This window comes from Heptranchias perlo, chromosome 22 (genome assembly GCF_035084215.1).
Source record: "Heptranchias perlo isolate sHepPer1 chromosome 22, sHepPer1.hap1, whole genome shotgun sequence".
Lineage (NCBI taxonomy): Eukaryota > Metazoa > Chordata > Chondrichthyes > Hexanchiformes > Hexanchidae > Heptranchias > Heptranchias perlo.
Window position 1 is genome coordinate 11,300,350 of NC_090346.1, and position 26,907 is coordinate 11,327,256.

General features: G+C 43.7%; 1 protein-coding gene across 2 annotated transcripts in view; it reads left to right on the plus strand.

Annotated features, from left to right (window-relative positions):
- lmf1 (lipase maturation factor 1) overlaps positions 1-26,454 on the plus strand; it is a 469,834-nt gene extending 443,380 nt beyond the window's left edge. For both annotated transcript variants that reach the window (XM_068002920.1, XM_068002921.1), the window contains 2 exons: positions 8,716-8,828; positions 24,997-26,454. In XM_068002920.1, coding sequence (XP_067859021.1) covers positions 8,716-8,828; positions 24,997-25,171 — 288 coding nt within the window. In that variant the 3' untranslated portion in view covers positions 25,172-26,454. The remainder of the gene's footprint in view (positions 1-8,715; positions 8,829-24,996) is intronic.
- Positions 26,455-26,907: the final 453 nt, after the last annotated feature.

The window sequence follows — 26,907 nt, forward strand, 5'->3', positions numbered from 1 at the left end:
GGCATCCTTTCCTGCAACGTATGAGGTAAACAACGTTGGCCGAGTCACAGGAGTATGAACCACGTACCTGGTGGGTGGTGTCCTCTCGTGTGATGGTGGTATCCGTGTCGATGATGTGGCAAGTCTTGCAGAGGTTGCCGTGGCAGGGTTGTGTGGTGTCGTGGACGCTGTTCTCCTGAAAACTGGGTAACTTGCTGCGAACGATGGTCTGTTTGAGGTTGGGTGGCTGTTTAAAGGCGAGCAGTGGAGGCGTGGGGATGGCCCTAGCGAGGTGTTCGTCGTCATCGATGACATGTTGAAGGCTGCGGAGAACATGGTGTAGTTTCTCCGCTCCAGGGAAGTACTGGACGACGAAGGGTACTCTGTTGGTTGCGTCCCGTGTTTGTCTTCTGAGGAGGTCTATGCGATTCTTCGCTGTGGCCCGTCGGAACTGTCGATCGACAAGTCGAGCGTCATATCCCGTTCTTACGAGGGCGTCTTTCAGCGTCTGTAGGTGTCCATCGCGTTCCTCCTCGTCTGAGCAGATCCTGTGTATTCGTAGGGCCTGTCCATAGGGGATGGCCTCTTTGACGTGGTTGGGGTGGAAGCTGGAAAAGTGGAGCATCGTGAGGTTGTCCGTGGGCTTGCGGTAGAGTGAGGTGCTGAGGTGCCCGTCTTTGATGGAGATTTGTGTGTCCAAGAAAGACGCAACCAACAGAGTACCCCAGAGTACCCCAAGGAGCATAATTAAGACAAAAACTGACACAGAGCCAAAGAAGGGGGCATTAGGACCAAAAGCCTGGCCAAAGAGGTAGGTTTTAAGGTGCGTCTTAAAAGATGAGGAGAGAGATGAAGAGGCAGGGAAGCTTAGGGAGGAAATTCCAGAGCTTAGGACCTAGGCAGCTGAAGGCATGGCCAGCAGTGGTGGAGCAAAGGAAGTCGGGGATGTGAAAGAGACCAGAATTGGAGGAATGCAGAGTTCTTAGAGGGCTGCAGTAAAAAAAAACATTGCTCTAAACTTCATGAGGGTGACGATACCTTTTTCTTGTTAATAGTGTTTGTTGAACTGATTTTTAAAAATAGCCCTGATGACAAGACTTTCTTCTAAAGACTTGACTTGACTCTGGGGGGACTGATTGGTGCAAAGAAGATTTACAACAGTAGCCTTTCACCTCTTAACCTAGTTTGGAAATCTCTTCAGTCTACTGAAGTAAGGCTCCTAGATAAAATGAGCCTAGACAGTCTCACTCCAGTTCTTAGTGGATGTTAGTTCACACTGCTCAAATGTCCAAAGTGGCAGTGCTGTCATTCAAAGAGACCCAAGGTTCATTGGTGAAGGAAATGGAAATAGAAGTAATGGAAATGTAAGATGTGCTTGACTGAGATTAGAGGTTAAAGTAGATTGTGCTAAAGAGTGGAAGGAGCTTAATTCTGTGCTCTGCCTGACTAGATTCTGACCACAAGTGGAAAGCTGTTCCGTCCCATCAGCTGAAATTCCTCACCCTGATGGGCAAAAATGAGGGGGGCAGTTCTCACTCTGCTGGTTAGCATCTATATTCTAGCTCTGAGCTGCCATCAAACAAAGGGGAAAATGTCAGCATTAACATTAACTAGATTTCCAACTTATCCCAACAAGTCAAAACAGATGTTGGTGTTGGTGGAGTTCCCCTCCCTCCCTCCCCTAAATTACCCGCACATGTTCTTTGTAAAGAAGTGCTGATTGTTTTATGTGCAAATTGGATCTTTTTTTCTGTTGAATTTAAAGCTTTTTTTTACCTAGAGGCGATGAAAACAACCTCAGGTGTTATTTATTTGTGGCCATTCACCACAGGAGCCCAACATTTTGTTTTTTCTGTTTAGTTTGGACACCACGTAACATACAGGGCTACCAACTCCCCTGTGTTCCCCAGGAGACATGGGCGTAAGATCTCAAATCTCCCGTTCTCCTGACTCAGGATTGAGAGCTCGTACCTAAGTTTCCTTTTAATAAAGTGCTTTGCCTGCCACTAAGGATGCAGGCAGAGCCCAAACTACCTAGCTTCAGGAGGAAACATGCACAAATCCCAGAGTCAAGGGGACTGGGAAAATGGGGGGAAAAAAAGTACAGAAAAGGAGAAAAAGAATATATTCATGCCACTCAGCCATCCTCTGGCAGCCCATTTAAGACATCCCATGTGCTCACTGACCTACATTGGCTCCAGGTCCGGTAATACATCGAATTTAAAATTCTCATCCTTGTTTTCAAATCCATCCATGGCCTCACCCCTCCCTATCTCTGTAACCTTCTCCAGCCCTACAAGCCTCTGAGACCTCTATGCTTCTACAATTCTTGCCTCTTGTGCATCCCTGGTTTTAATCACTCCACCATTGGTGGCCGTGCCTTCAGCTGCCTAGGCCTAAGCTCTGGAAAACCCCTCCGCCTCTCCACCTTTGAGACGCCTCTTAAAACCTACCTCTTTGCCCAAGCTTTTGGTCACCTGTCCTAATGTCTCCTTATGTGGCTTGGTGTCAAATTTTGTTTGATAATGCTTCTGTGAAGTGCCTTGGGATGTTTTACTACATTAAAGGCATTGTATAAATGCAAGTTGTTGTTGTACTCAGCTGAAGGACACTGAGTTCAATTGCAGTTCTCCTATTTTTTTTGCCTTGGCTGACATCAGTCAATAGTACAGGTAGAAAATAGACAACAAAAGAGTTTGGCAGTGCTTAATGGTATACACTTCAACGCAAGCAGTCTAGTCAATAAGGCAGATGAGCTGAGGGCACAGATAGACACGTGGAAGTATGATATATTAGCTATTACTGAAGCATAGCTTAAAGAGGGGCAGGAATGGCAGCTCAACATTCCTGGTTACAGGGTTTTCAGATGAGCGAGAGAGTGGGATAAAAAGTAGGGCGGTGGCAATATCGGTTAAAGAAACAATTACAGCTGTGAGGAAGGATGATATGTTAGAAGATCATCAAATGAGGCCATATGGGTTGAGCTAAAGAACAAAAAAGGGGCAATCACACTGCTGGAAGTGTACAATAGACCCCCAAACAGACAGAGGGAGATAGAAGAGCAAATATGTAGGCAAATTTCTGAGAAGTGCAAAACAATAGGGCAGTAATATTAACTGGGATACAATCAGTGTAAAAGATATATTCTAATCCTCTTAATACTTCCTCTCTCACTATGTTTATCCTATCCAATATTTCACACTCCTCCTCCTTAACTATAATCTCTGCATCATCTCCCTCTTTTGTGAAGACAGATGGAAAGTATTCATTAAGAACCGTACCCACATCTTCCGCCTCATCTGCTGAAACCCTCATCCATGCCTTTGTTACCTCAAGACTTGATTATTCCAATGTTCTCTTGGCCGGCCTCCCATCTTCCACCCTCCATAAACTTGAGCTCATCCAAAACTCTACTGCTCGTATCCTAACTTGCACCAAGTCCCGTTCATCCATGAGGCAGAATTCTTAAATTGCATTCAGGAGAGCTTTTTTAGACAGGAACGTAGCAAGCCCAACAAGGGGAGGGGAGCAGTTCTGGATTTAGTTTTAGGGAATGAAGCTGGACAGGTGGATGGAGTATCAGTGGGAGAGCATTTTGCTGGTATTGATCATAATTCAGTTAGATTTAGCATAGTTATTGAAAAAGACAAAGATAGACCAGGAGTAAAAATTCTAAATTGGGGAAAGGCCAATTTTGCTAAGCTGAGAAGTGATTTAGCAGAAGTGGACTGGAAACAGCTACTTGAAGGTAAATTAGTGTCAGAGCAGTGGGAGGCATTCAAGCGAAAGATAGTGAGGGTTCAGAACAGACATGTTCCCACAAAGAAAAAGGGTGGGACTGCCAAATCTCGAGCCCCCTGGATGACAAGGAGCATACAGGGTAAGATACGGCAAAAAAGGGAAGCTTATGTCAGATACCAAGAGTTCAATACTGCAGAAAGCTTAGAGGAGTATAGAAAGTACAGGGGTGAAATTAAAAAGGAAATTAGGAAAGTAAAGAGAGGGCATGAAAAAATACTGGCAAGTAAAATCAAGGAAAACCCAAAGATGTTTTATGAATACATAAAGAGCAAGAGAGTAACTAAGGAAAGAGTAGGGCCTATTAGAAACCAAAAAGGTAATCTATGTGTGGAGACAGAAGATGTGGATACGGTTCTTAATGAATACTTTCCATCTGTCTTCACAAAAGAGGGGGAAAATGCAGAGATTATAGTTAAGGAGGAGGAGTGTGAAATATTGGATAGGATAAACATAGTGAGAGAGAAAGTATTAAGAGGATTAGCATCTTTGAAAGTAGATAAATCGCCAGGCCCAGATGAAATGTATCCCAGGCTGTTAAGAGGAGCAAGGGAGGAAATAGCAGAGGCTCTGACCATCATTTTTGAATCCTCCCTGGCTACAGGCGTGGTGCCAGAGGAATGGAGGACTACTAACATTGTACCATTGTTTAAAAAGGGAGAAAGGGATAGACTGAGTAATTACAGGCCAGTCAGTCTAACCTTGGTGGTGGGCAAATTATTGGAATCAATTCTGAGGGATAGCATAAATCGTCATTCAGAAAGGCAGAGAGTAATCAAGGACAGTCAGCATAGATTTGTTAAAGGAAGGTCGTGTCTCACTAAGTTGATTGAAATTTTTGAGGAGTTAAGGAGTGTCAATGAGGGTAACGCGTTTGATGTAGTCTACATGGATTTTACCAAGGTTTTTGACAAGGTCCCACATGGCAGACTGGTCAAAAAGTAAAAGCCCTTGGGATCCAAGGGAAAGTGGCAAATTGGATCCAAAATTGGCTCAGTGGCAGGAAAGAAAGGGTAATGGTCGATGGGTGTTTTTGTGACTGGAAGGCTGTTTCCAGTGGGGTTCCGCAGGGCTCAGTACTAGGTCCCTTACTTTTTGTGATATATATTAATGATTTGGTCTTGAATGTAGAGGGCACGATCAAGAAGTTTGCAGATGATACAAAAATTGGCCGTGTGGTTGATGGTGAGGAGGAAGGCTGTAGACTGCAGGAAGATATCAATGGACTGGTCAGATGGTCAGAAAAATGGCAAATGGAATTCAATCCAGAGAAGTGTGAGGTAATGCATTTGGAGAGGGCAAACAAGGCAAAGGAACACACAATAAATGGGAGGATACTAAGAGGTGTAGAGGAAGAGAGGGACCTTGGAGTGCACGTCCACAGATCCCTGAAGGTAGCAGGACAGGTGGATAAGGTGGTTAAAAAGGCATATGGGATACTTTCCTGTATTAGCCGAGGCATAGAGTATAAGAGCTGCGAGGTTATGCTAGAACTGTATAAAATACTAGTTAGGCCACAGCTTGAGTACTGTGTACAGTTCTGGTCACCACATTACAGAAAAAATGTGTTTGCACTAGAGAGGGTACAGAGGAGATTTACGAGGCTATTGCAAGGGCTGGAGAATTTTAGCTATGAGAAAAGATTGGATAGGCTTGGGTTGTTTTCTTTGGAACAAAGGAGGCTGAGGGGAGATTTCATTGAGGTGTATAAAATTATGAGGGGCCTAAATAGAGTGGATAGGGAGGACCTATTTCCCTTAGGAGATAAGGAGTCTCATCGTCTACCTCACCTCTTCCTCTTCTATCCCTCTCTTCTTTCTATCCTTCTTCCTCTTTCTCCATCTTCTCTCTCTCTCTTGCTCTCTTTCCTCTCACTCTCTCTCTCTCTTTCTCTCCAAAGGGTGCATGAGCAATATGTGTTCTTATCAGAGGTTGGGTATACTGGAGGGAGTTTTGCTGCCAAATTACTCTTCTACTTTTCCTTATTGATGTCTTAACATTGTTATTCCAACTCAGATTTTTAAACAATGATCTGATCCTTAAGCAAATGTTTTTAATCATTGCAGCGACACTAAAGCCTGAGGTCATTCCCCAGCCCTTAACAATAGTTTGTCCGTTCTCCAGATTCAGCTTTCATCAAACTTAACGTACTTTTCAGCACTTTATATTAAAATCATGATATTAATTATGATGTTGGGGTTTCCTAGAGTTTAGATGGATATTGGCTTTTGATTATCAACACATGAGTGTTCGGCCTAGATGTAATTTCCTTGGCACAATTAAAGCATTGTGGGTTCAAGTTCCTGCATTACTACACTGTCCCCTAGAGTTTCAAGAGAAAATGATTCAGAATAAAAACCATCAAGATCCAGTCATGGTGAAATTCTACGATCGTTCTCCTGGCATTTATCAAATAGTATGATAGAGACATGATGCTGATATGAGTGGTTCACATGATAATATGTTTCATTGTCATATGAAGATAGGAAAATACAAGGAAAGTTTATCACAATCCATCCATCCTAAAAGATTTGTACTGTCAAATTACATGGAGGTGTCAGGGACTGAATCTAAAGCTGTAAGCATGCAAAGCATGCCCTGTGCCACTGAACCATATCGCCCACTGTGTCGACATGTTTGATTTTGTTGATTAAAGTCATTAAGCGATGCTGTTCGCATGTAGTCAGTGTTTGCTGGCATGTCCTGAATTGCTGAAAGATTTATCGATGATGACTCTTGTGATTTCTTCACATCTGGTGTCTTTGCATGAACCACTTTCCAAGATTTGCCAGCCTCATGCAAATGGAAGCAGCCAAGTTTTTTTTTTCTGTTTTCTAATTTGCTTCCCACGGATCATTTAATTCATCAAATACACTCGTCGACAAACTTGTCAGCTCTAACTTAATGCATTCTCAATGACATCATGCAAACTGCCCCGGAGAAACTGCATTACAATTGTACTGATAACCTGCACTGCTTAAATCCACATTTGTGTTGTTTGTTAGCATGCATATGAAGAACACGTTTACAACTCTGCTACAAATCACAAGCAAAGAGCTTAAAATAGCAATAAAACATTTATAATGTGAGCAATGCTGATTCTCCCAGTTTGTTCAAGGGTTGCCAACTCTCGTTGAACATATTCCTGGAGGTCATCACATGACCACCTAGCTCCAACTGCCTCGCCCCCGCACTCCTGCCATTGGTTGCCTAACATGTCCATCTTGCGGTGCACTGCCTTTCCACAGCCAATTGGAAAGCGAATAGACTTTTCGTTATCTGATTGGATGATTCTTGACTGTCAGTCAAACAGCCTTTTTTCCCATGTCCAATATTTTTGTAACTAGTAAACAAAAGTGTTGAAAAAACATTTTTTTTTAAAACAGAATTTTTTATCGCCCCTATGATTTTTCTACTGGGTGTTTGCTCAAAGCAGTGTCCTGGAGATTAGTCTTTAATTCCTGGAGACTCTAGGGCAATCCTGGAGGGTTGGCAACCTTAGTTTGTTGCTTCACCCTATTGTTCCTTTTTAATCAGAATTTTCTTGAAGTACTTTTTGTTTTCTCCCCTCTGTTCATGTTCCTTGTCATGGGAATCCCCAGGCAGTAAAGTAGGCAATCAAAGTAAACGCTTGTAGCTATCACGTTCCTATCTCTGAAGTGCTGGATATTAATCAGATTTTTTTACAGGTGTAACTATAGTTTAATCGATGACTAGCAGTGTGTTCATCGTTTAGAAGTGAACCGAGCTCATCAAGTGATGCCATAAACTATAAGATCATCAGCAAAACCCAGAAATTGAACCCATGTCTTATTCTCACTGCCTGGTCTTTATCGTTCTTTATAGCTTTTTTATAATACCACAATTGCTTTTCTTAGCATACCTTGAGCACAATTCTGCCCTCACAACAACAACAACAATTTGTATTTAAAAAGCACCTTTAATGTAGTAAAACTTCCTAAGACGCTTCACAGGAGCGTTATCAACCAAAATTGGACACTGATCCCACATAAGGTGATATTAGCATTGGTGACCAAAAGCTCGGTCAAAGAGGTAAGTTTTAAGGAGAGTCTTAAAGGAGGAGAGAGAGAGGCGGAGAGGTTTAGGGAGGGAATTCCAGAGCTGAGGGCCTAGGCAGCTGAAGGCACGGCCGCCAATGTGGAGCGATGAAAATCGGGGATGCGTAAGATGGAAGAAAGGGTAACATAGTGATATAGGTCCAGGATCATATATGATAGTGCAGTACTGTCAGCTTATTTCCTTTTTAAAGCAGCTCTGGGAATTAAACAGTATATTACACTATTAGAAACAGTAGTGCTGCATTTGCTATTTGGAGTGAAATCGTAGGCAAGTATAAAGGCACACATTTACAATTTCACCACAGACTACGAACAGAGGAAATCTTCCCCCGGTAACTCCTGCTTAATAAACTGCAGCATCTATCACTGTAATAGACTGCTTATTATCCAGCAAGAGGAGGTTGTAGGGGATATAAAGCAGGTCAGAATCATACAAGCACATAGAAGTACTGAAGGCTGTTTGACCAGACGATTGTTGTGTTAACCGTTTCCTCTCCTGAAGTCACTGAACCATGTTGGGTGCATTCCATTGGGTTCTAGCAGTCGCCTGGCACCTTTCCCAAGTGGCCTTTTTTCATGTGTGAGCCTGGACAGTGTCAGCAAGCTATTTGACCATGGAGGACATCGCAGCTAAGCCCAATCCTGCCCTCACCCAACATCCATATATGGGCAATTTTTGCATACGGATCACGAAATAGTAATCGGGAGAGTAAACCCAGGCTAATTCCCCTCTCCCATTCCATCCAGCAGTTTCCCCAATTCCCGCCCTGACCAAAAGCAGCAAATTCAGGGCTCAATTTGGTCTTACGATCTCTGGACAAGTGTATGGTAATAAATTTTGTATCTATAATCTTTCCAGACCTATGAACAAAATGAATGGCTAATCCACCTGGCAGGAAGACTGCTGACGAACGATAGCCTCGTACTGTCACTAATGGCACATAACCCATTCGAGGGTGGAGAAACACCAAGGTGAGAAGTCCTAATCTTGATTCATTTGGTGCATTTTGAGTTGAATTAAGAGTGGAATGCAGCTGGAGCTGCAGTCAACAGGATTCCCAAGTAGGTTTTTAAAAAAATTAATTCTTGGTATAATGGCAAGGCCAGCATTTATTGCCCATCCCTAGTTGCCCCATGAGGAGGTGGTGGTGAGCAGCCTTTTTGAACCGCTGCAGCCCATGTGGTGAAGGTGCTCCGACAGCGCTGTTAAGTAGGGAGTTCCAGGACTTTGACCCAGCAACCCAGGTTTACATGCATACCAAGTGTAACTTGATTTCTTGATCCTGCAAGTCAACTCAACTGTGGCATTTTAATAGTTAACCATTACCTGTGGTACAAATATAGTCACAGATTTTTGTTAAATTGTCAGTCGGAACTTTTTATTTCCTCTACTTTGTTTCCAGGCTATGCTGGGTATTATTAAAGCAGCATTTAGTGAGCAGAGAATGGGAATAAAAACCTGATTGATCTGTAATCAGACTGGTCACACTAACACCAGCAATGAGGAGCTAGCATATTCCAAGAGGAGCCTGTCTTCTTTGGTGAACAGTATGAAACATAAACAGGGTGTCAAATAACCATATGATTTTTGTTTTTGGGATATACGTTTTCCATAAAGAAAAGTGTGACAGTATCACACAAACGAGGCTTGGCCACATGAACAAAACTACTGCAAACACAATGCTTCTTTATTTTGTACACAGTTAAAGATGAAAGCCTAGAATTGACTGTTGGTCATGTTATCGTATGATTGCTTAATACGCTTGTGTTTTATGCCTCTCCCTAGAGACATTTTACTATGCTTAAGGCACTATGTAAATGTAAGTTGTTTTTGTGTCAAATTTATTCTTTCTGCCATTTTAACCAGGGCATTAATCTGGAGTAAGTTTCTGTCCTTAAATACTTTGCGATGATCTATGGATAAGTACTTGGAATTAATAATAACTTCAATATAATAAAAAGAAATTGGCAGCATAAGCCCTCTAATATGTAACCAATCTTATGCCCCTAATGTGCTCCCCCATCCACAACCACTACATAACTTCTTCATGCTTGGAGTCATTGACTTATGAATGGACTGACATCAAGTACAGTATGTGCTGCTCATTGTAAAGTGAATTGGCAGCTCCGCCAATGGCTTGGCTAGTGAAGGCAGTGAATAGCTGAGCCTTACAGGCCAGGAAGATCGAAGGTCAATCCACGGTCTGTGCTGACATAGCTGACCTCAGCGTTAACTGCACCTCTGGCTTAGGGAGGCTTGCTACTGATGGCTATCCAGCAACCCTTGCACGCACGTGATGCCCATTGGGGGCAGGATCAGGGCCTTCCACAGTCGAATAACTTGTCGACACTCACTGCCACTCTTCCTGCACATAAAATGGGCGTGAGCAGAAGGGAAAAAATTGATGGAAGATAGATAGTGTAGGTAAAGGAAAGCAGAAACCTACGTTCCATGGTTCCACTCCTACCTGCCCCTACATATGCAGCATGGGCTTCTCTATCCGCCTCTCACGGCTACCTCCGACATGTCCCAAGGTTCCATCCTAAATCCTATTTAATGTGTCAGCTTTGGCTCAGTGGTTCTGACTGAGTCAATAGGTTGTGGGTTCAGGTCCCACTCCAGAGACTTGAGCACATAACCTAGGCTGGTACTTCAGTGCAGTACTGAAAGAGTGCTGCACTGTCGGAGACCTTTTGGATGAGACATTAAACTGAGGTGAATGTAATAGATTCCACGACACGAAGAAGTGCAGGGGAGTTTTCCATGGTGTCCTGGCCAATATTTATCCCTCAACCAACATCTAAAACAGATTATCTGGTCATTTATTTCATTGCTGTTTGTGGGATCTTGCTGTGCGCAAGTTGGCTGCCATGTTTCCTACATTGCAACAGTGACTACACTTCAAAAGTACTTCATTGGCTGTGAAGCGCTTTGGGACGTCCTGGGGTGGTGATCCTTCCTTCATTCCTCCCCTTCCCTTTTTACCTTTTCCTTTTCTGATTTACAAGCTGCCTCTAAGTGACATTATCCCTAAGCATGCGGGTCACCTTCCATATGTTCGCAGAAGACACCCAGCTTTACATCTCTGTCACCGGCCTTTATTGTATGCTTTTACAATTTTAAATGGACAGTATACTTTTCAGCGGTAGATTTCACACTGTAAATAACTCGAAGGATGGGTAGTAAGTTCACACAGCGCACCAGAGCTCTCTAATTGCCAGTTGGTTGCTTTCCCACAGTGAATAAGGGCGAAAAAAACACAGAGGGAGCATAGCTGGGGCTGGACTCCCGAGCACCTGGTTGGCTGCTAGCATTGAGGTAGATTCTTTGATGTTGGTTGCCTGTTTATCCTCTTGGCCAGAGGCACTTGCTATGGGGAGACTGAGAAAAAGTAAAAGTGGAGAACAAAATAAAATAGCCAACTCCCCAAAAAATAAAGACGCAGCCTAAATTTTAAACAGGCGATTTTCTTACATTTTCTACCTGTCTACAGCAATGAAAAACACTGAAAAAAACAAAGCAAAGTTGGAATAAGCCTCATAAAAGTAACCTAAAACAATAGCAGTTGTTGTGTAACGATTACAAACAAGACACTGGAGAAAAAGAAAGCGTAACTTTAAAGGGGGAATATGGACTTAGAGTAACTACACAAAAGGAAAGGAGACTTTCACGAAAGTCTCATTTTGCCCTTGGATGACCAACTTCCCGCTGGACTGTAAGACCATTAATCCTGACACAAGACATGATTACGTTTTCCCTCCAAAACCTCCCAGCTGTTGCTTAAAAGCAGCTGCTCCCCTCTGGAATTAATTCCAGCTGTCGGGAGTCTTAAATGCTAAGCATAACATTACGAATATAGCCGCGTGGTTTTTAGGTTATATTGCGCTTTTCTTTCTTCCAAATTTTTTTTCCCGAGTATTTGGCTGCCCCTCCGAACAACAGGTCTTGCTTTTTGCAACAATTTCTACCCGCATTTCACGTCTTTATTCTAAAGGGAGGTTAAAATATTAAAAGCAAATGTGGCCTATGCTGCTTTTAAAACTGTACTTGCCACCGGACAGTAATTAATCTCTATTTAACTAAAGTAAGGCTGCTACAGAGTTCATGTGTTGATCAAAGATATCATACTCACTGCAGGCTGTCATGTTGTAACAGCAATGTAAAGTCAGTACTCGAGGGGTTAAGTCTGTTATTTTAACTCTCTAAGCACTGGATGTACTTCACCTCTTTCAAAATTAACAATCAATCAATTGTGAAAATGATATTATGTGGACTTCATTTTAACTCCTGCCCTCCCTTGAAGGCATTGACTGTTGCTAGGATACAGTTCCTCGGTCAACAGCAGCCTTCCCGTACCTTGCTATAGGGTACGATAGTGGTTATGTTACTGGACCAGTAATCCAGAGGCCTGGACTGATAATCCAGAGAACGTGAGTTCAAATCCCACCTCGGCAGTTTGAGAATTTGAATTCAGTTTAAATAAATCTGGAAATAAAAATGCTGGTATCAGTAAAAGTGACCATGAAGCTGTCAGATTGTCGTAAAAACCCAACTGGCTCACTGATGTTTTTTTACCAGTCCTTCGGTCTGCTCTATAACGTGACTCCAGTCCTACACCAATGTGGTTTACTCTTACCTACCCTCTGAAGTGAGCCTGGCGTTCAGTTATATCAAAACCGGCCCACCAGCACCTTCTCGGGCAACTGGGGATGAGCAATAAATGCCGGCCTTGCCAGCAACACCCATATCCTGAGAATGAATTAAAAAAAGATCATTCTTCATTTATGAGCCAAGGTATAAAAAATAGAACAGTGGGTTCGGCTCGGAAACACTACAAACATTATCTAGGCTGCTACAGCCGCAGCTTCTTGGGTTTACGCACATCTATGAAGGTGAATAATTGCGATCCGGGCTAGACCTTCAGCTAGTCAGGAAAAATCTCATTACTTAAAGAAGGATAAATATATAGAATAATTCACCAACCAGGCCTAATGGAGACAAAAAACTGGTGCCGGGATTCTCCTCAAGGGTTCTCCCAATCGGCCAGCGGAAGATCAGCAGAATTCCCGTTCAGCGTCTATCTGGGATTTTGTGCCGATCTCCTGCTGACGTTACAGCAGCCGATCGGGAGAACACTCCCTACACCAGGAAATTACTGGCGCGAGTTAGGAACGTAGGAACAGGAGTTGGCCATTTAGCCCCTCGAGCCTGTTCCACCATTCGGTTAGATCATGGCTGATCTGTATCTTAAATCCATTTACCCGCCTTGGTTCCATAACTCTTAATACCTTGCCTAACAAAAATCTATCAATCTCAGTTTTTAAATTTTCAATTGACCCTCAGACTCAACAGCTTTATGGGTGGGGGGGGGGGGGAAGAGTTCCAGATTTCCACTACCCTTTATGGGAAGAAGTGCTTCCTGACATCACCCCTGAACGGCCTAGCTCTAATTTTAAGGCTATGCCCTCTTGTTCTGGAATCCCCCACCAGAGGAAATAGCTGCTCTCTATCTACCCTATCAACTTCTTCAATCATCTTAAACACCTCAATTAGATCATCTCTTAATCTTCTATACTCAAGGGAATACAAGCCTAGTCTATGCAGCCTGCCTTCATAATTTATGTCTTTTAGCTCTGGTATCATTCTGGTAAATCTGCGCTGCACCCCCTAAAAGGCCAATTAAGTGCCACGGTGGGAGAGTTAATATTACTGGAGGGATGAGCTTGAATGTTATGCAAGGTCACAACAAGCGACTGGCCCTTCAAGTACAGCCAGAAAGCTTCAGTGCTGGAATAATGCAGTTCATAGAATCATAGAAAGTTTACGGCACAGAAGGAGGCCATTCGGCCCATCATGTCCGTGCCGGCTGAGAAATCAATCACCCAGCCTAATCCCACTTTCCTGCATTTGGTCCGTAGCCCTGCAGGTCATGGCTCTTCAGGTGCACATCCAGGAAGATATCAATGGACTGGTCAGATGGGCAGAAAAGTGGCAAATGGAGTTCAATCCGGAGAAGTGTAAGATAATGCATTTGGGGAGAGCAAACAAGGCTAGGGAATACACAATAAATGGAAGGATACCTCTGGGTGAAAAAATGTTTCCTCATTTCCGTTCTAATCCTTCTACCAATCACTTTAAATCTATGCCCCCTGGTTATTGACCCCTACGCTAAGGGAAATAGGTCCTTCCTATCCACTCTATCTAGGCCCCTCATAATTTTGTACACCTCAATCAAATCACCCCTCAGCCTCCTCTGTTCCAAGGAAAACAACCCCAGCCTATCCAATCTGTCATCATTAGCTAAAATTCTCCAGTCCTGGCAACATCCTCATAAATCTCCCCTGCACCCTCTCTAGTGCAATTACATCCTTCCTGTAATGTGGTGACCAGAACTGTGCACAGTACTCAAGCTGTGGCCTAACTCGTGTTTTATACAGTTCTAGCATAACCTCCCTGCTTTTGTATTCTATGCCTTGGCTAATAAAGGAAAGCATTCCATATGCCTTCTTAACCACCTTATCTACCTATCCTGCTACCTTCAGGGATCTGTGGACATGCACTCCAAGTTCCTCACTTCCTTTGCACCTCTCAGTATCCCCCCATTTATTGTGTATTCCCTTGCCTTGTTTGCTCTCCTCAAATGCATTACCTCACACTTCTCCGGATTGAACTCCATTTGCCACTTTTCTGCCCATCTGACCAGTCCATTGATATCTTCCTGCAGTCTACAGCTTTCCTCCTCACGATCAACCACACGGCCTATCTTTGTGTCATCCGCAAATTTCTTAATCATGCCCGCTACGTTTAAGTCCAAATCGTTAACGTATACCACAAAAAGCAAAGGACCTCACTGGAAACAGCCTTCCAGTTGCAAAAACAACCGTCGACCATTACCCTTTGCTTCCTGCATCAAATTTGCCACATTCCCAAATTCCCTTGGATCCCATGGGCCTTTACTTTTTTGACCAATCTGCCATGTGGCACCTTGTCAAAAGCCATGCTAAAATCCATGTAGACTACATCTAGAAGAGCATGCCAGGAGCAGCACCGGGCATACCTAAAAATGAGATGCTATGCATGCTAAACAGCGGAAGCAATGTACTATAGACAGAGCTAAGCGATTCCACAGCCAACGGATCAGATCAAAGCTCTGCAGTCCTGCCACATCCAGTCGTGAATGGTGGTGGACAATTAAACAACTAACGAGAGGAGGAGGCTCTATAAACATCCCCATCCTCAATGATGGCGGAGTCCAGCACGTGAGTGCAAAAGACAAGGCTGAAGCGTTTGCAACCATCTTCAGTCAGAAGTGCCGAGTAAATAATCCATCTTGGCCTCCTTCCGATATCCCCACCATCACAGAAGCCAGTCTTCAGCCAATTCGATTCACTCCACGTGATATCAAGAAACGGCTGAATGCACTGGATACAGCAAAGGCTCTGGGCCCCGACAACGCTTCAGCCTTGTCTTTTGCACTCACGTGCTGGACTCCGCCATCATTGAGGATGGGGATGTTTATAGAGCCTCCTCCTCTTGTTAGTTGTTTAATTGTCCACCACCATTCACGACTGGATGTGGCAGGACTGCAGAGCTTTGATCTGATCCGTTGGCTGTGGAATCGCTTAGCCCCGACAACATCCCAGCTGTAGTGCTGAAGACTTGTGCTCCAGAACTAGCCGCGCCTCTAGCCAAACTGTTCCAGTACAGCAACAACACTGGCATCTACCCAACAATGTGGAAAATTGCTCAGGTATGTCCTGTCCACAAAAAGCAGGACAAATCCAATCCGGCCAATTACCACCCCATCAGTCCACACTCAATCATCAGCAAAGTGATGGAAGGTATCGTCGACAGTGCTATCAAGCGGCACTTACACACCAATAACCTGCTCACCGATGCTCAGTTTGGGTTCTGTCAGGACGACTCGGCTCCAGGCCTCATTACAGCCTTGGTCCAAACATAGACCAGAGAGCTGAATTCCAGAGGTGAGGTGCGAGTGACTGCCCTTGACATCAAGGCAGCATTTGACCGAGTGTGGCACCAAGGGGCCCTAGTAAAATTGAAGTCAATGGGAATCAGGGGGAAAACACTCCAGTGACTGGAGTCATACCTAGCACAGAGGAAGATGGTAGTGGTTGTTGTTGGAGGCCAATCGTCTCAGCCCCAGGACATTGCTGCAGGAGTTCCTCAGGGCTGTGTCCGAGGCCCAACCATCTTCAGCTGCTTCATCAATGACCTTCCTTCCGTCATAAGGTCAGAAATGGGGATGTTCGCTGATGATGATGTCGCACAGTGTTTAGTTGCATTCGCAACCCCTCAGATAATGAAGCACTCTGTGCCCGCATGCAGCAAGACCTGGACAACATCCAGGCTTGGGCTCATAAGTGGCAAGTAACATTCGCGCCAGACAAGTGCCAAGCAATGACCATCTCTAACAAGAGAGAGTCTAACCACCTTCCCATTGACATTTAAAGGCATTACTATCGCCGAATCCCCCACCATCAACATCCTGGGGGTCACCATTGACCAGAAACTTAACTGGACCAGCCATATAAATACTGTGGCTACAAGAGCAGGTCAGAGGCTAGGTATTCTGCGGCAAGTGACTCACCTCCTGACTCCCCAAAGCCTTTCCACCATCTACAAGGCACAAGGCAGGAATGTGATGGAATATTCTCCACTTGCCTGTATGAGTGCAGCTCCAACAACACTCAAGAAGCTCGACACCATCCAGGAAAAGCAGCCCGCTTGATTGGCACCCCATCCACCACCCCAAACATTCACTCCCTTCACCACCAGCGCACTGTGGCTGCAGTGTGTACCATCCACAGGATGCACTGCAGCAACTCGCCAAGGCTTCTTCATCAGCACCTCCCAAACCCACGACCTCTACCACCTAGAAGGATAAGGGCAGCAGGCACATGGGAACAATATCTGCACATTCCCCTCCAAGTCACACACCATTCCGACTTGGAAATATATCGCCATTCCTTCATCGTCGCTGGGTCAAAATCCTGGAACTCCCTTCCTAACAGCACTGTGGGAGAACCTTCACCACACGGACTGCAGCGGTTCAAGAAGGCGGCTCACCGCCACCTTCTCAAGGGCAATTAGGGATGGGCAATAAATGCTGGCCTTGCCAGCGACGCCCACATCCCATTAACGAATGAAAAAAAAATTGCGCTACCCTCATCGATCCTCCTTGTCACCTCCTCGAAAAATTCAATCAAGTTAGTCAGACACAACTTCCCCTTAACAAATCCGTGCTGACTGTCCTTGATTAGCCCGTGCCTTTCTAAGTGACAGTTTATCCTGTCCCTCAGAATTGATTCCAATAATTTGCCCACCACCGAGGTTAGGCTGACTGGCCTGTATAAAGTGAAGTTTGTGAAATGATTGTTAAAGCCTCCGTTATTTGCTCCCTGGCTTCTTTTAACAGCCTGGGATACATTTCAGCTGGCCCTGGTGATTTATCCACTTTCAAAGATGCTAATCTTAATACTTCCTCTCTCACTATGTTTATCCCATCCAATATTTCACACTCCTCCTCCTTAACTTCAATCCCTGCATCATCCCTCTCCTTTGTGAAGACATCTGTTTTCATTAAGAACCATACCCACATCTTCTGCCTCCACACATAGTTTCCCTTTTTGGTCTCTGATAGGCCCTACTCTTTCCTTAATTATCCTCTTGCTCTTAATGTATTTATAAAACATCTTTGGGTTTTCTTTGATTTTACCTGCTAATATTTTTTCATGCCCTCTCTTTGATTTCTTAATTTCCTTTTTAACTTCACCCCTGCGCTTTGTATACTCCTCTAAGCTTTCCGTAGTATTGAGTTCCCGGTGTCTAGCATAGATTTTCTTTTTTTGCCTTATCTTACCCTGAATGCTTCTTGACATCCAGGGGGCTCTAGATTTGGCAGCCCCTCCCTTTTTCTTTGTGGGAACATGTTAACCCTGAACCCCTTGAATCACCCCTTTGAATGTCTCCCACTGCTGACACTGATTTACCTTCAAGTTGCTGTTTCCAGTTTACTTCGTATTCTGAAGAATGCACTTTTTTTTCCTCTTTATTTTAAAACAAAATGTAAATCTAGTAATGTAAATATAGTACATTTGGAATAACAGATCGTTGTAACTTTATCATGAATCACGGATGGATAAAATGTATCCCCCTGGGTTGGAACTCTTGTATTTTTTTAAGTGAATCGTATCTGACACAGGAACGAAATAATTGCCGATAAATTCAAGTTCTGCTTTAAAATTGTCGCTCTGGCAAGGTTGTGCTCGTTACCGACTGTTTCTGCACGCTGATTTATGGGTTAGGTGATTACAGAATGGAGATCTGGAGTTTTCCGGGTAAGATTGTTGTACGGTGTTGCAGTCTTTGTGCAGTTGTCAGCCGTGACTCAGTTGGTCGCACTCTCGCCTCTGAGTCAGAAGGTTGTGGGTTCAAGCCCCCCATCCAGAGACTTCAGCACACAAACCAGGCTGATACTTCTGTGCGGTACTAAAGGAGGTGCCGTCTTTTGGATGAGATGTTAAATCGAGACCCCCATCTGCCCTCTTAGGTGGCTGTAAAAGACCCCATGGTACTAGTCAAAGAGCAGCGGAGTTCTCCTGATGTCCTGGCCAATATTTATCCCTCAACCAACACCTAAAACAGATTATCAGGTCATTTATCCCTTTGTTATTTATGGGATCTTGCTGTGCACAAATTGATTGATGCGCTTCCTACATTACAACAGTGACAACACTTCAAAAAGTACTTCATTGGTTGCAAAGTCATGCCATGAAAGGTGTTATATAAATGCAAGTTTGTTCTTTCTTTTTTTCTTTCTCTTTGTTTCGCCAGCCTTATTTGGCCTCTGGGCCCAAGTCATCCTTGGCCGAAAAAGGTGGTATATGTAACCAACAGACTCTCCATGGATGCCTTCAATCTAATTCCTGTGTGGACTTACCAGGAGATGCACCTGAACAGAACCAGGAAAATATCCCTTCCCTACTTACTGTATCTGACCTGACCAATGCAGGGGCTTGTGTTTTGTGCGAAAAGGGACGCACCACTGTTACTCGGCAGTCAATCCTATCTCTTCTGCGCCCCCCACCCCCACCCCCCACTCCCCTAAAGCTTTCCAGTCATGCCAGGTAGATTTGTGTGACAAACTGCTCAGGACTTGAATATTAATGGGGGGGAATTCTGACTCAGTGATCACCAGATATTGAGCACTCAGTTTTAATGAGACCAAACTGCCAGGTGCGCTGTAGGAATTATCTAAGCCATAGTAAAGATTAACCTGGCATTTGCCCATGTCATAACAACGTGCAGATAAAACTTTCTGTTCATTAAGTGTTACTTCACTTCTGGTTACTTTGCGATAAGGACAGAATATTGCTGACTTTCAAATCCTTTTTGAACAAAACAAAATCTTTAAGGAAGATTAAACGCTGCAGTCTCCCTTTTCTCAGGTCATTTATAGGATTACATGTAAACCCCCCCCCCCACAACAACATGAAGGTGAAGTAGCTGTCATTTTAACCTCTTCAGCCTTTTCTCTTGTGCTACTTTTCCTTTAAGCAAACTTTTTTTTAAAACTCAGCTTGTGTACACAGAAATCACCCAAAGGCAGACCTGGAATTGAAATCGATTTTTTAAAACCTTCCTTTGAAAGGAGGGTTGCTGTTTTAAAGGGCCACTGTCTTCATAAAAAAGTGTTTGGCAGTCCCCTGTTTATTTTTAGTTTGATGAGGGAGAGGAATCGTCATAGCGATGAAGCGTTTGGCTCATGTCTGTAAACACTTTTTTTTAAGTTTGTCAAACTTTTTCTTTCAAGAAGATAACACTGTTATTTTTTTATTGAATCTCTTTGATCTTGTTCCCCCATTTTACCCCTTCATTTCTCGAAACCATTGACTCTCCCTCTTGCATTTTGCCCACGTGGTCATTGTTTATGTGCCAGCCTCGCCCACTGAGTGTTAGCAGGCTGTTTGACCATGGGGGCATTACAGCCAGCCCAACCTTGTCCTCGCAACTACACTTTCCAGTGGGGATCATTGGATAATGATTGGTAATGGGAACTGTGGCTGGTTTTCTTCTTCCTTGCTCAGGATCACTATAGTTGAGATTCTGTTGTCAGCCGTGGCTCAGTTGACAGCACTCTTGCCTCTGAGTCAGAAGATCGTGGGTTCAAGTCCCACTCCAGGTAGTTGAGCACAAAATCTAGTCTGACACTCCAGTGCAGTACTGAAGGAATGCTGCATTGTCAGAGGTGCCGAATTTTGGACGAAACATTAAACCGAGGCCCCATCTGCCCTCTCAGCTGGATGTAAAACATCCCATGACACTATCTCGAAGAAAAGCAGGGGATTTCTCCCCGGTTTCCTGGCCAATATTGATCCCTCAACCAACATCACTAAAGCAGACCATCGGGTCATCACCAGATTGCCGTTTGTGGGACCTTGCTGTGCACAAATTGGCTGCCGCATTTCCTACCTTACAACAGTGACTACACTTCAGAAAATACCTCATTGGCTGCAAAGTGCTTTGGGATGTCCTGAGGTCGTGAAAGGCGCTATATAAATGCAAGTCTTTCTTTTTACTTTTTTTTTCAAAAAATATACTTTATTCATAAAATTTGCAGCAATACATACAATACAGTTCTCATATCACATTCCAAACGTACACAATACAGATTATACAATTTGCAGGTTACATCAAGTACAGTTCAATGAAACACATTGGACATAATTACAGTTCATGACACTCTAGGGTGCCTCATTGCAATACACTCAATACACATTTTTGATAACAGGTACATTACAGATTCTTTACAGGTTCATTACCGAATCATTACAGTTACATTACATCAATTAAAATTTTACATTCTGCCCGAGGGGATTTTTCCCTGATTGCAGCCCCTCGGTATACAATGGCGGGAAGGCTCTAAACGGTTGCCTTTCCCCACAGAGCCTTTGCGGCGGCCGCACCCATCCTCAGTGCGTCCCTCAGCACGTAGTCCTGGACCTTGGAATGTGCCAGTCTGCAACACTCGGTTTTACTGTCCTTCTAACTAATAATCAGACTTGGGGCCTTCCTGTTCTGTAAGGCTGAGTATCATACAGGTTAGTCCATTCACCGGCTCAGCCTTTGGATGGTGGTGGGGGTGGGAGTTCAACTTTTTAATTTGGTTGCAACTTTAAATACGGTTTCCCAACAACTGGAACTTAGTGGGGTTGTATCAGTGTGGAAGTAAATGCAAATAGGAGGGACTGACAATGAGATCTGATTCAGGTCAGTAAATCTTGCAAATCTTTTCTCCCTGAGTCATTTGTGATTTACAATAAGAGACATTCACATCAGACAACAGTGAGGCTTACTGCAAACAATAATGAGTTTTTTTTTAAAAGTTATAATTAATTTTTTAGAATTTTGTACAATCTCAGGATTAGGATAAGAGTAAACATCATTAGTGATGCAGTAAGATGTGTATGGAAGTTATCACAAATCTCTGCTGCCTTGAACTTTGCTGAGATATCAGAATACGGTTATGTCTTTTAATTTAAATCCTTTCTTTTTCAGAAACTCAGCAAGGGGAGAGGAGCTGAAATGGCTTCTTCAAGTGGGTATCCTTTAAGTCCATAATGGACTCAAAAAGGCCCCAATTCTTTTGCAAAGTTAACTACTATTCAGCCTCCTAGAGTTGAGTCTCTTTGCGGTCTTGTTATGGATTGAGCTGTGACTTAAAGCAGAAGGCTACTCGATCAAGAAATACTTTGTTTTCCAATTTTCTCCCCTCCACTCCTGAAAGTAGTGACTCCTGACAGGTTTTAGTTCTGGCAGCCCTCTGAGACCCCATCCAAATGGCCATTCTTCATGTGTGAGCCTAGATATTGAGACGGCGTTTTCCTCAAGAGCGACATTGTCAGCCTTGGCTCAGTTGGTACACTCTTGCCTCTGAGTCAGAAGGTTGTGGTTTCAAGTTCTACTCCAGAGACTAGAGCACACTCTCAGTGCAGTACTGAGGGAGTGCTGCGCTATCAGAGGTGCCGTCTTTCAGATGAAGCATTAAACCAAGGTACTTTCTGCCTTCTCAGGTGTATGTATAAGATCTCATGCCACTATTTTGAAGAAGAGCAGGGGAGTTGTCCCAGGTGTCCTGGTCTCTCCTGCTCTCTCGTGAGTGGAACGCTTAGTGCAGGGCCTGTAATGGGAAGGGCAAATATTAAAGAGAGCACAAGCTCCTTAATCTCCCATCACCCCTGTGCTCACTGACCTACATTGGCTCCTGGTCCAGCAGTGCCTCAAATTTAAAATTATCATCCTTGTGTTCACATCCCTCTATGGCCTCGCCCCTCCCTAATACTGTACCCTCCTCGAGCCCAACAACCCTCCGAGATTTCTGCATTCCTTCAATTGTAGCCTCTTGTGCATCCCTGATTTCCTTCGCCCCACCATTGGTGGCCGTGCCTTCAGCTGTCTAGGCCCCAAGCACTGGAATTCCCTCCCTAAGCCGCTCTACCTCTCTCTCTCTTTCCTTTAAGATGCTCCTTAACACCTACCTCTTTGACCAAGCTTTTGGTCACCTGTCCTAATATCTCCTTACGTGGCTCGGTGTCAAATTTTGACTGGTAACGCTTCTGTGAAGCACCTTGGGACGTTTTACTATGTTAAAGGTGCTATATAAATGCAAGTTGTTAGTGTGCCAGTGCTAAATTTTGAATTGGCTCTAAAAGAGCCCAGCAGCAGGGTTGGGAGAGGGACAACTCCCCAGCTCTCCGAACTAGCAACCAAATAAAGTACTCTTGCCTCCCATTGCCACAGTCTCCCTCCCACCTCCTGCTTTCTTGTCTGCATCGCCATTGGTGATTCAGAGGTGGGAATGGAGAGAAATTAGCTGGAGCCATAAACCCTCCCGCCCTTATTATCATTTGCATGCGACGGGACTGTGATGGGTTGAAGCCTAAGTCTGTGTTTGGGCTATTGAAAGAGTTAATTGCCCCTTATAAACCAGTACATTGGGCCAGAAATGACCCTGCAAAATTCAACAGTGCTCATAGGATTGTGGGAATCCTTGAGGAGGAAATGATTCTGTAGATTTATTTTCACAGAATGAAAAAGACAAAAACAATTTGTTTTTCCAATTTTGAAGTTACATAGGTCCTTTCAAAAATCAAAGTCCTCACTGCCTGTGACCCTGGGTCTTTAAGTAGATTTAGTTCAGTGATATCCTGCAGTTCCTGTCACTGCAGAATCTGGCCATATACATCACTGGACATTGAACATTTGCAACTGACAAAATAGTCACGATATGGTGGCCAAACTCCCTCGAGCCCTGCTGCCCAATGGGGTGTGGAGTGGCGGGATTTCTGACCGCCAGTCTGGCCAGGCAACTAATGGTCATTTAGGTGAGTTCAGTGAAAAACCTTGCCCTCTAAGTTCCAGGCTGTGTCTAAAGGCCTTGTCCAAAGCTGAATCAAGTCGTAATGGCTAGGTTGTCTCATGCTGGGTTATAAAAGAAGCAAAAAGGGAAGACTGAGGGAGGTAAGGGGTTCTACAGTTTGATGTCCTTGGAAAGAATGAATTTGAGTCGGAGATGGCACGATTTTCCCAAGAAAGCACTTCTTCACACAAAGGGTAGTGGAAATCTGGAACTCTCTCCCCCCAAAAGCTGTTGAAGCTGGGGGTCAATTGAAAATGTCAAAATTGAGATTGATGGATTTTTGTTAGGCAAAGGTATTAAGGGTTATGGAACCAAGGTAGGTAGATGGTGTTAAGATACAGATCAACCATAATCTAATTGAATGCCAAAACAGGCTAGAGGGGCTGAATGGCCGACTGTTGTTCTTATGTTCTTCCTATGTTCCTTGTGAGCACATAGGAAGGAACAAGAGTTTATAGAGCCAAGCAGTGATTATAGTAATATTGATAAAATGGAGCAAGATCAGAAAGATTGTGTTGCAGAGTTGGCAGTTGAGGGCTTGAAGTGAGAGAAGGATTTTCCTACAGATGACGATTGTTTTCTCTGATCCTGGCCAGACGTGCGGGAGATTGCTTGAAGAGCCTCTCCAAATATGGGAGCAGCACTCAGTTTTGAACAGATTTGGCGAGTCCTTTTATTTTTCAACTCCTCAAGTTTGTAAAGTAACTTGGTTCCCATCGCTAGTTGACAAGTGGGATTTTCCTGGTGCGTGCAGACAAGAACTTCTTGTTCAAACTTGTTCTAACAGTCTCCGCAGAGAGATTGGACTAGCTGTGGTGCATCTCCATCCAGCGTAAGGGGTGGGGGGAGGAAGAAGAATCTTCCAGAATTATTGATTTAATTAACTTACACTTGGTTTATGTGTAAACTGGAAAAATTGACTGAGTTTTTTTTTCTCAAGAACAACTGGCTTTTTGCAGCTCATGAGCAACTTGTCGATGACTCTGATTTGAAATGGGTTCATTTTCTGAGACATGAAGAAAATTGCTGTTACAGAGTTGAGTTATCAAGGGCTCTTTCTGGTCAAACATCTGACCAACTAAGCTGGAAATGTTACTGTTCTGGAGACAAGACTAAATAGTATTCAGTGGTAAAGCTCTTATTTCCAAACAAAAGGTTTAATTTTAGCTGTAATATTAGTAGTGAACGCATTAACACATTCATATGAAATTCATCAGCCTGCAATTTTAACCTGTTTATTTTAAACGGGTTAAAATTATTTTTGCCACTGTCCTCCATCACATATGGTCCAATGGTTTGTCTGTCCATTATGTCCATGGTCTTTCGCTCCGTTGTGTGTCTTCAACCACACTATGCCAAGCAGTGCTTGGTATTCACTTTCCATCCACCACTTCTCTTCAGATTATCTTTGTCATGAATGATGCATCTGAACTGTTTTCTATTGCTGACAATTAAAAAGATAAGTACAATTATTTATTAGGAGTTCTAAGCCTTTTGCACATCCTTTTGAGAATTATATTGTGATTCTCATTCACTCACACACACACACACACACACACACACACACACACACGCGCGCGTGCAGTTCCATAAGTGCTGAGCCACTTGTAGCATCCAGTCGATGTTGGTTTTGGCGCACTGCCATACAAGGTTTGACGGTAGGCAGCCACAATAACTCGATCTGTTTCTGTCGACAGGTGGATAAGGGGCGAGCACTATCGCTACAAATTCAGCAGGCCCCTTGGTAACCATGCTGCAGATGGTAAGTGGTGGATTCGGAAACGGATTGGAGTGTATTTCCCACCTGTCAACGTGCAGGGGCTGAAGAAGTATTTTAAGGAACGGGAATGGCCACTTCATAAGACACAATGAAGTGAGATGTCTCCTTTGGGAGAAAACCAAATTGGCTTCCACAAGAACACCTTAATGGTACCTCAGGACTGCAAACATATCATCTCATACCATGAAGCTCAGATGATTTGACCTTTAACCTTACAGAGTAAACATCGTACTTTAATTCAAAGTGGGACTAATGTTCAAGACTTGTGATGTTACACATGTTATTTCAGATGAATTTCTGACATTTTCAGTACTCATTGTGCACAATTTTTCCAAGTTTTAACAGAGAAAAGATTTTCTTTTAGCAATTTTGTCTGGACGTGTCTTTTAGTTCAGCCTCTCTTGTCTTCCTGGTGTGCAACTTCCGTCTTAAAGGGTACCTATGAAACAAAAGGTTAGACACTACTGTTGGCGATAATAGTGGCGAAATGCTTAGCTCACTCAAAGGATGTTACTTTGTCCCAGTGGTGGGGTCAGGGAAGGTCATGACCCCCACCCCCCAATCATTTTGAGTTCAGTAATGAGACTTTGGAGGACTGCCTCCATTTTGCTCCCAGGAACCTCTGTCCCGTCTTTGGCCTCCAGGTTTGGCCTGCAATTGGGTTGCCAACCTCCCAGGATTGTCCTGGAGTCTCCAGGAATTGAAGATTATTCTCCAGGATACTGCTGCCAGCAACCCAGGAGAAAAACCACAGGGGCACTTAACAAAATTGTGTTTTTTTTTCATTTTCTTTGAACACTTTCATTTATAAAAATATTGGGTGGGAGGGGAGGCTGATTCACTAACGGTCAAGCTTAACCCAATTGGGTAACAAAGAGTCTATTCCCTTTCCAATTAGCCTTGCGCCTGGAGGATGGATCAATGGCGGGAGTGTGGGGGTGGGGCGGTCAAGGAGGGAGGTCATGTGATTAAACCTCCAGGAATTGACCCAACCAGAGTTGGCAACCTCACCCTGCAAGTCTGTGTGGTTCCTGGCTCAGCCTTTGGACAAGGGTAAGTCAGTATTCTCCATTTCCCAGCTCAGTCTCCTTCCTACCCTAAGTCTCATGTTCGACATCCCCACCACCCCCCCCTCCCCAAAGTTGGCCAAACCTAGCTCCACATTGCTTTGTCAGCTATTTGAATGAAGACATTAATCAGTTTTAAAAAAGGGGGCAGTCCCCCTGTTACAATACTGGAATGTTACGCATTCAATTGCTATAATCGTCAACAGTAATGTTGAGCCCAAAATGGCTTAGAACTGTTTTGACTTCATTTACACAATGAGACAGTGCTGTAAAGTAGAGCATTAAATTCAGTCTGGGGACCACTGCCATTCGAAGTTTTTTTTTGTGTAGTTTCAGCAATCCAGTTCTAAATATGAATCAATCATGTTACCAAGTGGATCAACACAGTTCAGAAAAAAAAGGGCCAAGTAACTCTGGATTCCTAGAGGTCAGGTATTAGCTTTGTGAATGGGTTGCCAATTGAGCTATAGGTTCAGCTCTTGCTGAAGAAGTTACTGTTGTGTTGCCGACAATGTTACCAGAAATTGTTTTGGACTTTCTAACTCTAAATGAGGAAATTTATCACTTGTTTTCTGTTATTTCTTCAATGTGATAATCATCCCAAAGGGCCATCTGTTGAAGAGTAATATAGCTATGCAATTAAAATGCATTTCTATTCTAGACTTACTATTAAATCACCGGTTATAGCCATACAATGGAAAGCATAGAAACAGGAGTGGAGTGGAAAAATCATTTAAAATCTGTTTGATACCCTAGGAATG